The sequence below is a fragment of the Lissotriton helveticus genome, chromosome 2_2 (assembly GCF_964261635.1).
Source record: "Lissotriton helveticus chromosome 2_2, aLisHel1.1, whole genome shotgun sequence".
In the NCBI taxonomy this organism is placed as follows: domain Eukaryota; kingdom Metazoa; phylum Chordata; class Amphibia; order Caudata; family Salamandridae; genus Lissotriton; species Lissotriton helveticus.
This window is the reverse complement of record NC_136060.1, coordinates 76,929,842-76,945,693: the sequence shown is the minus strand read 5'-3', so window position 1 is coordinate 76,945,693 and position 15,852 is coordinate 76,929,842. Positions and strand designations below refer to the sequence as shown.

Here is a 15,852-nt window from a genome sequence, read left to right as displayed (position 1 = left end):
TGCAAATACCAGGGAAATAGAAACGTGTGAATACATTTGACTTCACTTGTTAGATCCGCACAAGCGCCATTTGTAAATGGGTCTATCATATGAGGGCAGTGAGCTGAGCTTTACACAAGACTATAGTCTGAAGGTAATTCGGCACTCCTTCACAGGAAACAGCAGTGCTATGAGGTACGTTTAGGTACATTCATAACCAGAAACATGTTGGAAAGTCGGTTTTGTGGTAGGCGGATTTTGAGAATAAAGATGGCATTAGTGGAGGTTTCTTCAAATGTGCTGCATGCTATGGCATCCAAGTTGAACTTCATGTAGATAAAAACACTAAAGGCAAATGCTTGTTAGAATTTTTTTTTATATCCTTTGTAGTTCTTGGCTAACCAACAATCTAGAAACTTACATGAAAATAAATTAAACAAACTGTTTTGTGTGAAGATCTAGAACACACTACCCAAAACATTAACAATTATTGCACCAATAAATTTATTTTCTTATCACATTATTTGAATATAATACACTTTCATAATTACAAACGTGAGCAACAATCACAAGGGTATTCCTTTTTTTTTTTTTTTTACATACAGGGGTCTCTCACAAGCTTCAAACATTTGACGTCTCCGTTTACATGTATGTTTAAAAGGGCTTTTAACAGGTTGTACTCACAGATTTAAAAATGCCCATCACTGCTTCCCATAGCAGAAAAAGTGTGCATGGAACGTGGAGGCCGCTCTCCTATTTGCAAGCCTCGCGGCAGTAGCTTTGGTCCACACCTTCAGCAGGGGCAGAAGTGATGAGGCAACATGACTGAGAGCAATTCGTTAATTGAGTCTTTATTGCGAGAAAATATCCCGAGGCATTTGAGCCAAATCAAAAATAACCACATGCACTCAACAAATAAAGGTCAAATATACAAGCAAGACTACATTTCCAAATATGAAACATGTTGGATTGACATGTCGATAGCTGTTGCATGGGATTGTGGAAATAAAGCAATGTTCCTACTTCTCAGGAGAAACTGTACACCTCTCCTCAAACAGCCATGCTGGTGCTATTAACAGCAAGTGCAATACAGTCAGTGCAGCATGTCTGGCCAGGTCTGCGCCGAAAAAGGTTAGTGAAGAGAGAATGTACATGAAAATGTGATGCACATTTAGATGCATTCGTGGCAGTGGAAAAAGTCTGTACAAGGAAATGGGAAAAGGAAAAATACAAGGAAAACTAAATTTCTTGTAAAAACAAGTCAAGCTTACATTGAACAGAGCACAACCACCATTCTAGTATTCTGCAGTCGATTAATGACAACTAGTCAAGCTTTATTTTATTTTTCAAACTTGAGTGAATTTGTAACAGACTCCCTGGGACTATGTACATGAAGTTGCAGGAAGAGTAAAGGGGTGCACAGAAACTTGGCTGTGGCTCAAATTACAGATCGCGAATGAGGACACCCATCAGAAATTATAACTCCTATTGAGCAATGGCGCTCAATTTGAGCTGGTGCTGAGCATATTACTCCCATAATAATGATTTTTCTTTGTGACTGTTTTTTAGCCATTCAGTGGAGGGGTCTTCCTCGGCAGCCACTGTCTGACGTACATGAATGTTAACTGTAGAAATCTGAAACTAGATCATAGGCTTTTTTGAAACATCAAAAGAGTTAGATGAAGTGCTGTCAAAGAGAGAAGAACCTTTGTACATAAATTCAATTGTAATTCTCAGAATTGCAATACAGAGTTCATAGTCCATGTGTGTATCCTGGTCACATGCTTCAAATAATGAAGGTCTTAGAAGAAAACGCATCACAAATCGAAACTGATAATTTGTGTTGTATTAACTTACGCTTTTACATTTTTTACTTACTGAAGTAGAGCCAGTACCATTTACACCATATATGTTTGCATGAGGCACTTAGCTACTGTTTCTTCTTTTTGTATGGACCATGTGTTGTTAAGGCGACCAAGTTCAATCGAATATTGAGCTCTTCCTAAACAATAATTATTTTACAAGAGCTGCTTTAAGAAGATGAGGACAGCAAATACTTATCTTGTCGACATTTTGCACATTTAGCTAGGAAACTGCAGAGCTGAACCTTCTTTTTAAGTGAGATATGCCGCAGACAGTCCCTCACGCCAAACTTATTAGTAAACTTGGAGAACATTACTGATGGGTTAGAGAGGGTTACTGTTTTACCTTGCATGGCTATTTGCTTTCTTCTTTACTAAGAGGCAAGCGTCATCTTTGACTAGAAAAACAACCTGGAAACTTCAGGGATTCAAGAATACATCAAATAATATCTACTGCTCATTGCAAACAACAACACAAACCACTCCCAGACGCACTAACCGGAACCCACCCCATGTACACATCCATTTCACTCACACCACACTCCCCCGAAAAAGGTGTTTGTGATAAGGAAACAATATAAAGGTGGTGGTCTTTATCTACAAGCCCCTGAGCTTTGTTTTCCTAGTGTAGCTGTAGGTGAAAAGGCAATGTACGCAAGATTCAGTACATCTTGCCGTTTTGTAAGTGCTTCGTGCAACAACGTCCAGCGATTGCTTGTCCAACGGAAGTCATTTTCTCAGGGAATCTGAACAGTCGTGCTCCCTTTTTCAGTCTTTCTCCCATTTGTTCCAGTATCTTCCAGAACTCTTCAACCCGCCAACAGTTTCCAGTCATGTTTCCATAATTATATCGCAGCTAATATAGCTTTTGCTTCCGGTACAGTTACACGTAAATCTGCAGATCATCTCTGAAATGCTTTTAGGAAGTCTCTTGTTTCCTGTTGTGTCATCTCGGTGATACCGTTGGGCTAGAAAAGGAGCCCGTACTCCTGGAGGACTGGAAAGGGATGGGCGGGGAAGTGGGCGATAGCTTTTTAGGGCTGCAGAGGTCACCATTGTGGAGTTTCCAAATAAGCTCTTCGTTTTCCATTGACAGCCTCTTGTTCACTTTTGATTCTTTCTCAAGGGATTCCTGCAAAACAGCCTGTTCCGTAGAAAGTTGTCTAAAATAAAGTAAAAAAAATAAAAAACAATTTTAATGTGTATGAGAACCGTTCTTTCAATTGGACTGTAAGGATTGTTCTAAAATACAAATAATCCCAAGCAAGAGTAGTTCTGGCTAAAGACAGCTGCACAGGTGCTAGTTCTACAAGGTAATAGTGGTCTGCACTCATCCTCTAACGGTCAAACTACTTCAAAACCATAAATACATTAAAACAGAAAAAAAACACAGAAGTGAGTGCCTCAAGAGTCCAACAATTATACATTGTACAGTTTGTTCTCTCGGTTTCCTCTCTCCTCCTTTCACAAAGTATACATAGTTCAATGGTGTCAATATCCATGTACTCATATCAAAATAACATGGGAACCGTGGTATGAAGTCTCAAAACAATTCTCTTGTTCGGCAGAATATGGTCAGTGACAGTGGTGGTGTGTTGTATTATCTGCTCTGAGCTTAACCCCTTCCGTGCGGCCGCGATTCCCCCCGTGTGTGGCAGCCGCACGAACAGGGCGGGGCCGTGACGAACCCCAGCCGTCATCAGCACACGAGCACTGTTCGTCACCAGCATGGAAGGGGTTAAAGAAAACAACGGGGTGTGAATATTAAGCTGTGATATTTATATATGGTCACCTGGTATTTCCCTACAACAATATAGGAGCAGTACGAGTGTTCCAAGAATTTCGGGGAGAACTGATCCATTTAACACTTAGACTACAATGTGACATTGCTGCAAAGAAATACATTAACCCTGATGAAGTCCTCTCGGAGGACGAAACGCACAGGCCAGGCTGCTTCTTTGATGTGTTGAATAATAATAAAGAGAATTGTTTTGAGACTTCATACAATGGGTCCCATGTTATTTTGATATTGGAGAAGAGTACATTGATATTGACACCATTGAACTATGTGTACTTCGTGAAGGAAGGAGAGCAGGAACAAGCTCTACAGTATAATTGTTGGACTCTTAAGGAACTCCCTTACATGTGTTTTTTTTGTTCCAAAATATGTTCTAAGCATTGCAAAAAATATACAGATACATTTGCTCTTAGCAGTGGCTAGAATAATAATTTCTTCAACTAGAAGTTGCACGTCAAACAAATACGGTACGTGCAAATAGCATATGAAGCCAAAAATGAGGTACGTGTAGTTATATTCTTGCTCCCAGCGCCCGGCCAGTGACTAAAGCGGCGAGCTAGGCTGCGGATGCACACTCGCTGTGGCTGCTGCATCACTTTTTAAAACGAATGTTTATGCGGATTTTAAAAGCACTTGTGGAATTTTCTTTTGTTGTGTGCTAGCGCGCAATTGTATTTCACTTTTTAACTTACCTGCCACGCTCGTGACCCCGGTCCGCCCCGGCTTGTGCCGTTTGCGCGGAGGGTCAGTGAGAGGAGCGTCACTTCCTGCCTGCCGGCAACACCACTTCCGCCCTGCTTCCAGGCATCGCAGGTTAGCGGTCTAGTGTTGCCGAGCCGGTGTAGTTATATTCTTGCTCCCAGCGCCCGGCCAGTGACTAAAGCGGCGAGCTAGGCTGCGGATGCACACTCGCTGTGGCTGCTGCATCACTTTTTAAAACGAATGTTTATGCTGATTTTAAAAGCACTTGTGGAATTTTCTTTTGTTGTGTGCTAGCGCGCAATTGTATTTCACTTTTTAACTTACCTGCCACGCTCGTGACCCCGGTCCGCCCCGGCTTGTGCCGTTTGCGCGGAGGGTCAGTGAGAGGAGCGTCACTTCCTGCCTGCCGGCAACACCACTTCCGCCCTGCTTCCAGGCATCGCAGGTTAGCGGTCTAGTATTCCCTCCCATAGGTATAAATGGCAGTATGGAGGACGCGCAGCGGACGAGCGCAGCGGGAGCGCCGACTTCGCGCCGAAGTCGCGCTCAAGTCAAGCCCGTCTGCGCCCGTCCGCGGCCGCCCAGGCCCAGGGCCCCGTCGTAATGCCCCTTTGCTAACATATTCCTTCTCTGAGCTTCGTAGTCTGACTCTCCCTCTGCCCATCTCTGACCAGGCCACCAGGGCTGCCCAACAATGCGGCATCCTAGTTCCCTCAGAAATCCCTATCCTGATCACTACCTCCCCCCTTGACCTTTCTCCTTCTCTCCCATCTTCCTCGCCCCCTCCACCTGTCCCTCTGAGGATGCAGTATCTAAACACTCGTTCCTTAGTCCGCCATCAGCTCGAAGTTTTCCAACTCTTGCATGATGGCTTGATCGACATCCTCCTCTTGACTGAAACGTGGCTAAATGAGGACTCCGGCCCTGACATTTTAGCCGCAATTCCAGCAGGTTATTATATCATGCAAGCCAACCGACCTGCTACCAAGACGGGTGGAGGGGTGGCGGCCATTATCCGCTCTGAATTAAAATTCTCGGAGCTGGCTATGACCCCTATCCCCAAAACTGACTGCCTCACTATAAAATTCTCTTCACCCAAATCATCCTTCGTCTGTGTCTTGGTCTACAGGCCTCCGGATCATATGCCTCTCTTCTCCCAGCTTTTTGGCGATTCCATCTCCCAGCTATCGATCAACTATGCTAACATCATGATCATAGGAGATTTTAATTATTGGCCATCCGATCCCCACGAAAGTCATCTTTCCGTGGAATTTACGGACCTACTTGCAGGCATGAATTTTTACCAACATATTCATACCCCCACTCACTGCAAAGGTCATGTCCTTGACCAGGTGTGGACATCTAATCTTGATATTTCCTCTCCTTCGGTACTTCCCTGTCCTTGGTCTGATCATTGTTTAATCTCTTTTTTTCTTTACCTTAACATCCCTTGCCCTCCTCCCCTCACTAAAAACCTATCGGCGCGTAACTGGAAGAACGCCAATATATCTGACTTCCATGCTCTACTGGCCTCTTCAGCCCCAGTCCCTGCGGTCTTGGTCAATGATCAAGCCGCTCACCTAGAACAATGGCTGTTAACTGCTTGTGATAAAGTTGCTCCCTATAAAACGATCAAAGCTAAGCGTCCCCACGACGCCCAACGCTGGTTTTCTGATCAGCTTAAGACTGATAAACTTGCGCTGCGTCAGGCAGAGCGCCGGTGGAGACGCAATTACGATCCCCATCTAAAATTGATCTATGTCACTACCCTAAATACTTATAAAAAAGCTATACTATCTGCTAAAACAGCCTATTTCTCTCAAAAAATCCTGGATTCCAACACCAAGGCTAAAGACATCTTTTCCATCGTCACTGAGCTCTCCCTGCCAGATAGGGTTACTCCACAACCTCAACCTACCCAAACCCTATGCGACTCTTTGAATTCCTATTTTACAGATAAAATCTCTACTATCAAAGACAATATTCCTCCCCCCTCATCACCTCCCACTCTACCCCCCCCTCCAATGAACCCAAGCCGTTTGATTCAGTTTCCACCTATCTCTCAAGAGGAATTCTTCGCTCTTCTTCGTAAAGTCAGTTCAGGATCACCTAATGACTGCTGCCCTCCCCATATTCTTAGAGAAGCCTTTCTGTCATGTCCTAGCCCCCCATTAGCCTTGCTTAACCACTCTCTTGCTTCTGGGGAGGTCCCTCGTTCCTTCAAACAGGCAGCGGTTATTCCCATCCTTAAGAAAACCAATGCCGACCCCGCCGTTTTAAGTAACTACCGCCCAATTTCCCTTCTTCCTTATTTGGGTAAGATTCTTGAGACCTATGTTACTCGCTGCCTGAGTACCTTTATAGAGAATTCCTCCTTCCTGGATAACCAACAAGCTGGCTTTAGACCCCTCCACTCCACCGAGGCGGTCATAGTAGCCGTCATGGATGCCTTGAGGAAGGGTGCCGACAATAACATCCCCCAGGCCCTTGTCCTCTTGGACCTGTCGGCTGCTTTTGACACGGTCGATCACACTATTCTGATCGACCGTGTCAACAATGCCGGTATCCAGGGGTTGGCCCTCGAATGGCTCAGATCTTTTCTGAGACATCGTACTCAGGCAGTACACCTATCTACCTTTTCTGCCTCCTATTCACCCCTTACTTGTGGGGTCCCTCAGGGCTCCGCGCTCTCACCTTTATTGTTTAATTTGTATCTTCAGCCCCTTCTTGTCTCCCTCCGGAATACCCCTGTCACTATCTTCAACTACGCAGATGACCTTCAGTTAATTTTTCCTATTTCTAACCTCCCTTCCTCCCGTTCCAATTTTCAGTCCACCATGCTCAACATCGCTGAGTGGATGCTTCATAGCCAACTAAAACTAAACCCAACAAAAACTGAGCTGGTACTAGTTGGGGGCTCCACCAATCCGTGGAATTCTAGCTTTTGGCCCCCCTCTCTGGGTACTCCACCTGACCCGGTTGGCACGGTGAAGAGTCTGGGGGTGATCATTTCGGAGGACCTCTCTATGAGGCCACAAATCAATGCAGTCACCTCATCCTGTTTTTTTCACCTTAGACGGATTCGTAAGATCAGCAGGTTCCTCACTAGAGATGCTCTGATCCTAGTCATCCTAGCATTGATCACCTCCAGACTCGACTATGCTAACACGTTGTATGCCGGAATTCCATCTATCCACCTCCACCGGCTGCAACTTGTCCAGAATCAGGCAGCTCGCCTCATCTTCCGCCAGCCGAAGTACCAGCATGTCACTCCTCTCCTGCGTAGTCTTCACTGGCTTCCCATCACCAAACGCTGTCTTTTTAAGCTTGGCTGTGTCATTTTTAAGGCCTTGTCTGACTCAGCCCCAGCATTCATTACCTCCTGTCTGACACGGTACGTCCCTCATAGAGACCTCCGCTCCGCCACCCTCAATCTCCTGGTCATTCCCAAATCCAGGCGGAAAAAGCATGGCGGCCTTAGTTTCTCCGCCATGGCACCTGCCACCTGGAATTCCCTTCCCACTGCACTTCGTCTCTGCCCTACTTACGATCATTTCCGTAAGCTCCTTAAAACTTTCTTATTTCAACAACTACCTGAGTAACTTCCCCACCCTAGCTGCTGTTACGTCAAGAGCGCCATGAAACCGTTGGTGAACGTGCGCGGTACAAATATTTTTAACGTAACGTAACGTAACGTAACGTCAAAAATAATGGCTAAAACACAACTAATGATTCAGAAAAGGGGGTGGTGATGAACAGAGTGCCTGAATTAAGCAGACCACTCTTACCCAGTCCAAAGATCAGGGCTTGATCCATCACCGTTTTTTAGCTCACTGCACCATCCCAGCTCAGAACTTGGCTACATTCAAATTAGTCTGTTCCTGTCCCAGTGCATGATGGGAACAGGGCAAACCAAACTACCAAGCCAATTCTTATACTGGGAAGGAAACAAGCTTCCGGTAGCTTGTCTCCTTTCTGGTGAAGAATTGGCTTGGTAGTTTGGTCTGCCCTGTTCGCATGATGCACTGGGCCAGGGACAGACTAATTTGCATATAGCCAGGTTCTGAGCTGGGATGGGGCAGTGAGCTAAATAACGGTGATGGATCAAGCCCTGATCTTTGGACTGGGTAAGAGTGGTCTGCTTAATTCAGACACTCTGTTCATCACCACCCCCTTTTCTGTATCGTTTTTGGCCACTATAGGTGTGGCAGGGTATACTCAGACATGAGTACCTGGCTCACTGCTCCATCAGGATTCAAGCAAGCCGGGCCGACGAGGCTGAAATGCCAGAAACCGGTCCCCGGTAGCTTGTCTCCTTTCTGGTGAAGAATTGGCTTGGTAGTTTGGTCTGCCCTGTTCCCATGATGCACTGGGCCAGGGACAGACTAATTTGCATATAGCCAGGTTCTGAGCTGGGATGGGGCAGTGAGCTAAATAACGGTGATGGATCAAGCCCTGATCTTTGGACTGGGTAAGAGTGGTCTGCTTAATTCAGACACTCTGTTCATCACCACCCCCTTTTCTGTATCGTAAAACACAACTAAGCAATTTAAAATGTGCCAAAACACATTATGAAACTGATAACAGATGAAAGAAATAAGACATGCAATAAGTAATATCCCATGTATATGTACAAGCAACTTTGATAACGGAGGCAAAGCATTTCTGTAAAACAGCATGGAAGACCTGCTTCTGCAGCAGACATGGAAATGATGCCATATGCTATTTAGGCCGTCCTTCTGAACTTCACATGGGACACGGCCTTACTTTTTTTTACTCTGCTCCCATGTGCTTCTGGACCTAGACTTGCGACACATTAATCCCATCGGATCGGTTCGCCACACTGTTAAAATTAGTCTGAGTAAATGCTGTCAGGACCTCTGGTATCCACAAAAGAATTTGATCTGATTAAAAGTACATATTTTAAATGTTTTTTTAGCATCTGGCTCACACCTTCTCCCGAATGCTACTTTAAAGAGCACGATTAGAAAAGTCTAATTATCACCCCTGGGCTGTGGCTCGGCATTCCTGGACCAGGCGTCTGCTGGCGCTCCAAGTGCCAAGAAAGTCTTACGATATGATCTGTGGCAACCTAGAAGAACTGGAGACTGCTGACAATATTCCTAAAAATTAAATGTGTTTTTACAATAAGTCATGCACCAGATCTGTGAAAATCGGAATCTGCAAAAACGATCTGTGGATTTACAGAAGACACCACGACCCAACACCCTATGAACCAATTGGAACTGTCAATTTCTCACAACCTCTGCACCAGGAGCACTCTTAAGCCCCATGAAAGACACAAAAACACTGTTCAGCCTGAAGAGCTTGATCAACTGGTTTTAGGGAGAGAGAGTACCCCCATAACTGCTGCCAAAGTAGACCCAACCGAGAAAAGCAGTTCGATATTAAACATACTCACTGTATTGTTGGCTGCAGAGAAGTACCTTCCACACTCGAGCTTTTAGGTCAGTTTCAGATTGCTTACAATATGCATACAGTAGGCTTGGGGTCTGAGCCCCCCTGGTTTTCTTCTACCAGCTTCTTTGAGTCGTTGGTTTGAGACTTTGTAAGTCATGTCTTGGCTCAGCTCATAGGCGTATTCATTTCTCACTGATGTATCCTTCTGCATTCATTTGACTGTTTACCTTGAACTAGATGAAGAAATCTTGCTAGCTCTCTCCCATGTCTCTTACTCTAATGTACTAACAAACAAGTTACTTATCTGGTAATAGCTGCATATTTAATACCTTTGAATTCCCCAGGTGTCAGGCTGAATCTGGAAACTTTTGCTTGAGCAGTACCCTTTGTATGCGCCATCAGGTGGCTCCTTTCAGCTCCGCGTGACGTCGTTAGCGTCGGTTATGACGTTGCGATCACCTATATAGGCGCCACCCAGTCACTCAGACGTCAGTACTTTTCCATGCCAGAAGCGCAGAGCCATCAAGTCGTCGACTTGATTGTGTGTCATAACTAGGGCCCTGAAAAAGGGAACAACCCTAACCAATAAGTCTGGAGAGCGGGGAGGCATAGGTGGGTCTGTAAGGAATCTGAAGCTAGATATCATCTCTACCAGATAATGTTACAGAAGGTAAGTAACTTGTTCATCTGATAGAGAATTCTAGCTGCAGATTCCTTACCTTTGAATAGATACTCAAGCCATACCATCATGGCGGTGGGCTGCAGACGAATGGACTACACTAAGAATTCTTGCAAGACCGAACAGGCGAAATACCCATCCCAGCGGACCCGATTGTCCAGGCAGTAGTGTTTGACAAACATATGCAAAGATGATCACATTGCTGCCTGGCAGATGTCCAGGAATGGGACACCCAGAGCCAATGCCGTGGTCGCAGCCTTTTCCCAGTGGAATGGGCTCTTAATCCCTCAGGGGGCTACTTCTTAGCCAGAGAGCATAGCAGATCTTAATGCAGAGAACGACCCAGTAGGAAACGGTCCGTTTCTACACTGTCCGACCTTTCTAAGCTCCCACGTACCCCACAAAGAGTTGGTCGTCTACACGGAACTCTTTTGAGCGGTCAAGGTTAGAACAACAACACTCTTTTTGGTCCAGAAACTCCTCTTCCTTAGAGGGATCCGGAGGCGCAATGGGCAGAGTGACTGATTGACCCAGATGGAATGGGGTCACCACCTTCAGCAATAATGAAGACTGGGTGCGAAGCACCACTTTATCTGCGAACAGCATCCTGTAGGGAGGCTTGGATGACAATGCCTGAAACTCCCTCACCCTCCGGACAGATGTTCACAAGAAACAAAGAAGGTAGTCGGTCATAACACCACTCGGCCTCCTCTTTATGAATTTCTAGACCATATAGAACAAGAACAATTAGCTATTTTCGGACGGTACTGGTGTTAGTGTTTTGACAATGTGTTCAGGGATCAGACCTGGTGTAATATGGCCGGTGTTTTCTCTCGTATGGGAACTCCCTAGCCCTTTAGCTATGTTTAGTCAGGGAGTGAATAGCCCGGAACTGCCTCCGATGGGGATGGTCTCGCTTTTATTGGCGCAAATCCACCCAGTTATTAACGTATAGGGGGGCACTGATGTATATAAGCTCAAGACGGGACACCATAAGAATCTTTGCCTGACAATAGACATGACGCCGAAATTATGGCGATTGTGCCGGGAATAGGAGAGTGGAGAGGATTTTTATCTTTATGCCATTTGTCTTGTATACGGATTTCACAGATGGATGTTGCGAGTCACAGCCTTGGCCAGTCAGTTTTAGAGTAATTATTTTATTTGATTTTGGACATGGGTTTATTGACTCATTGCTTTCTTTTGTTTGTTTTGTTTTTTTCCTCCGGAGGGGCATATCATAGCCCTCGGTATTTCACTTCATTGACACGTAAGTGAATGGTTTTTTTACAGGGCCGAGTGTACATTTTAATTATGAGCGTTAACCCATGCATACCAATTCGAAAGTGAGACATTATTGTTCCTAATTTTGACATCTGCATGACTTGACCAATGTATTTTATATCCTGTATGCTCCAGAAGTGCCCAGATCCAATGTTTTAAGTGTGATAGGGTCAGTATTGTAGTCTATCCCAACTGCGTTTCCCATCGTAGATAACAAGCTGTTTTTTTGTTTCTGGCTTTTCTTTCCTACTAGGAGTACATACGAAGATATAGATCATATATATTTTTTATTTGAACATTGCTCAATATCACTGGATATTATTGCAGTGTTTTTAGGGGTAAAAAGTTGTTTTCATTGCATATGCTGAAACCCAGGGATGCACTGAATTTCTTTGGTTACACTGTTAATGCCGTTTGATTACGTGCATTATTCTATTTTCTTTTCTCCCTTTTTTTATTTCGGACCTACATATGAACTTATTTGTTCCGAGATACATTCCCCACCTACAAAAAGGGGGGAACACTTTTAATGTGAGTTACTGTTTGCAATCACGCTCTGGGATGGGTAGTGATTTGCATATTTTATCTATACCACAAAGTGATGTGATTTTGACTCTTATAGGGCATTTTCCCTATGCTATAATAAATTTTTCTCTCTCCAACATCATCAGAGAATATGCACCTATTATGGGAGGATAGAGGCTAGACATATCCTTCCATGATCTACTTTTCTTATTAGGGACAGTTCCCATGACTGGCCAGAGATTGACATGATCTGAATTTAAGGTGCTTATTGTTATTTAATTAGGGCCTTGGTGTCTCTCACTTTAAACTTTATTTCGAGCGCGTGGTATGTTTATATATACTTATTTACTGGCTTCTTTCAGGGTTTCCAGTTCTGTTTCAAAAGTAGTGAGATTTTGACATATTGGACAATCCAAACCTTTTGGAATGACAGTTATGCACGCATGTGGTAGATATAGCCATTTTTGACCTTTTAATGGCTTGGGATATAACACTACCAAGACTCGTTTATATTGAGGTTCGGTGGTGTATTTGAATTTTGTTATTGATTTGTTCGTTTTGGTTTCCTTGGTTCTGCGTTTCTTTATTATATTTTGGTGGATTTTGATGTACGTTAAATAGGAATAAGTGTTTTCACGTGGATTAGACGTTACTGTTGGTAGTGGTGCAGAATTTTCATCTGGCTTTCCTTGAACACACGTGGTTGGCCTTAGTTGGTGATGTTTCATATTCTCCGCTTCCATAAACCTTCTGGAATTTCTTCTTTTGGGTCATAAGGTGGTCTACATCCTGGTGGTCACATGTGATACAATTGTATATTATTGTAAACTTCTATATTAATGTTCGCATCATTTGCAGCCTTGAAGAAGTTACAATCGTAACAAAACATGTGTCGGCTGGTTTCCATCGTTGCCAACAGGGAGGTTTTAAGAATACGACCGTGGGACAACTAGCAATAACGACACTCTTGCAAAGCAATACAATATCTTTGTCTTGGATTGTATCTTGAATATTGGGTTACCATAATTGAATGAAACATTGTCATTGGTAATTAAATAGAATTTTGCTGAATGTATCTTTATTTGGACTGTGAGTGGCCATATTGTTTTTTGAATTATACACTGGTTACACTATTAATAATAGTGTTGTAATTTTTGGAGAGTGCCGAGGTACAATTTTTCCGTTAAGCTCCGTACAGATGTTATTGCCATTATAAAGCTGTCTTGATGGTAAGCAGTCGGAGGGGACAATTATGCAACAGTTTGAAAGGCGCACATATGAGAAACGTGAGGACCACTGAGGCAAAACCAAAAGCGTAATGTGGAAATATATGTACAAGCCCTTTTAAGAATCTATTTACAATAGGAGATTTAAACAAAGAGGGTTGGTCTAGCAGCTGCAAGAAAGCGGACAGAGCAGAAAGATAACCCTTGAGCATACCCAACACAGAGCCCTGCTGGGCAAGGGTAAGAATAAAAAGAAGAATAGTAGATAAAGAGGGTCAATAGACCTTTCTGTACAATATTTTACAAATGTTTGCCAACGGCAGGCGCATACCATCTTAGGGGAGGGATGCCTTGCCACCAAGATGCGTTCACAGACTTCAGGAGGAAGGTCAAAAGCCATCAACTGTCGCTGCTCAAATCTCCACACATGGAGGCGGAGAGTTGAAAGGTTCGGTGAAGCACCCTCTGCTTGGAGGATTGATGCCCATTTTCAGAAACTCTGGATGCTAGACTCCCCTTGCCAAGTCCGGAACCACAAAAATGACTTGGGCCTGGTCGCTCTTGATCTTCTTGAGAACCCTAGGCAGAAGTCACATGCCAACCGTGAACCGCAAGACATCGATGGCTGAGTTTGTCCACCCTGGAGTTCAGAGAACCTGCCAGGTGTTGAACCACCAGGGTTATGCCCTACTGTTCCAGTCATGTCCAGAAACGTAGGGCCTCTTGACAAAGGGTCCATGACCCCACCCGCCCTGTTTGTTACAGTACCACATGGCGGTGGTGTTGTCCATGAACACCTGCACTAGCTTCCCCTTGACAGAGGGAAGAAATGCTTTCAATGCCAACCAGATCGCTCCAAGCTCCAACAAATTGATGTGGAGCCCTGACTCTCCTGGAGACCAGTGTACCCTGATCTCCACCTCTCCCAGATTGCTGCCACATTCCAGGAGTGACGCACCAGTCACCACTGTGTGGTCTGTTTGGGAAAGGGAAAGGGGCGGGCCTCTGACCCAATCGCGGTTCCTCAGGCACCACGACTGCAGGTCTTTCGCAGTTGCCCCCGAGATCTGGACCATGTCGGAGATTCTCCAGATGCTGCGCCCACTGGAACTTTAGGTCCTACTGCAGAGCCCGCATACGCCATCTGGCGTGATTTACCAACAGGATGCAGGAAGCCTTGAATCCTGGCAGCCTCAGTCATTCGCACCAAAATCCAGGATAGAGGCTGAAACATCAGATTCATAACCTGAATATCCTGGACCCGATGTTCGGAGGATAAGCCAGAAACCGTACCCAAGGAAAGTGAGCATCTGAAAAGGAGTCAGGTGTGACTTTGGCACATTTATAGAGAACCCCGGCAAAAGCAGGAGGCCTGCAGAAGTCCGAAGGTGGGAGACCACACTCTGGGGTGGGAGACAACACTCTGGGGAGAGGACGCCTTCAACAGCCAGTCGTTGGGCTAGGGGAAGACTGAAATCCCTAACCTGCGCATCACCTTGGTGAACACCCGAGGGACTCTAGTAAGGTCTAAGGTTAGCACAGTGAACTGAAAGTGTTCGTGGCCTACCTTGAACTGCAGGTAACGTCTGTGACCACGCAAGATGGCGATGTGAAAATACGCATCCTGCAAGTCCAATGCTAACAGGAAGTCTCCTTAGTCTGAGGCCGACAAGACCTGAGCCAACATGAGCATTTGGACTTCTCCTTTTTGAGGAAGAGATTTACCGGTCCGAAGATCTAAAATGGGCATCAACCCTTTGTTCTTATTCTGAATCAGAAAGTAGGGGGAATAGCAACCACTGCCTACTTCTGAAACTGGGACCCTCTCTATACCCCCCTTGGCCAGGAGAGCTGTATCTTACTCTCGGAGTAAAGTTACATTATTCCCCGTCAGCCGTTCTTGAAGTGGTGGAATAGAAGGAGGAAAAGAAAGGAAAGGCAGAGAATAGCCTTCCTGAAAGATCTGTAAGATCCACTTGTCCGATGTTGTGGACCTCCAGAGGAGGAGGAGATGATGGATTCTCCCTCCAAACGGTGTAGCATGGTCTTGCACAGTCAGACTAGGAGCGCTTGAGTCTGCGGCTGCCGAGGGCTTGGTGGCAAAAGACTTCTGGCTTCTATTCCAAGGTCGGAATAAGCAGTGTCCACGTCCTCGCACAACTTGGGAAGTCTGAGCAGTACGGTCACTGGGATACAGTTGCGCGGATGGAAACTCCTTCCGTTTCTACAGAAGGGGTAATAGATAGACTGGCCAGGTGGTGTTGCTGAGTGGCCCAAGGATCTGGCCATAGCACGAGAGTTCTTGAAGGGCTCCAAGGCCGAGTCAGCCTTCTCTCCAAAGAGACAAGATCTGACAAAAGACATGTCCATCCTGGA

The 15,852-nt window shown here is 45.0% G+C and overlaps 1 protein-coding gene across 5 annotated transcripts in view; it reads right to left on the bottom strand.

Moving 5' to 3' along the window:
- Positions 1-466: 466 nt before the first annotated feature.
- Positions 467-15,852, bottom strand: part of MTUS1 (microtubule associated scaffold protein 1) — a 972,936-nt gene continuing 957,550 nt past the window's right edge. For all 5 annotated transcript variants that reach the window (XM_078678114.1, XM_078678116.1, XM_078678113.1 and 2 more), the window contains one exon: positions 467-3,004. In XM_078678114.1, the coding sequence (XP_078534240.1) occupies positions 2,788-3,004 (217 nt within the window). In that variant the 3' untranslated portion in view covers positions 467-2,787. The remainder of the gene's footprint in view (positions 3,005-15,852) is intronic.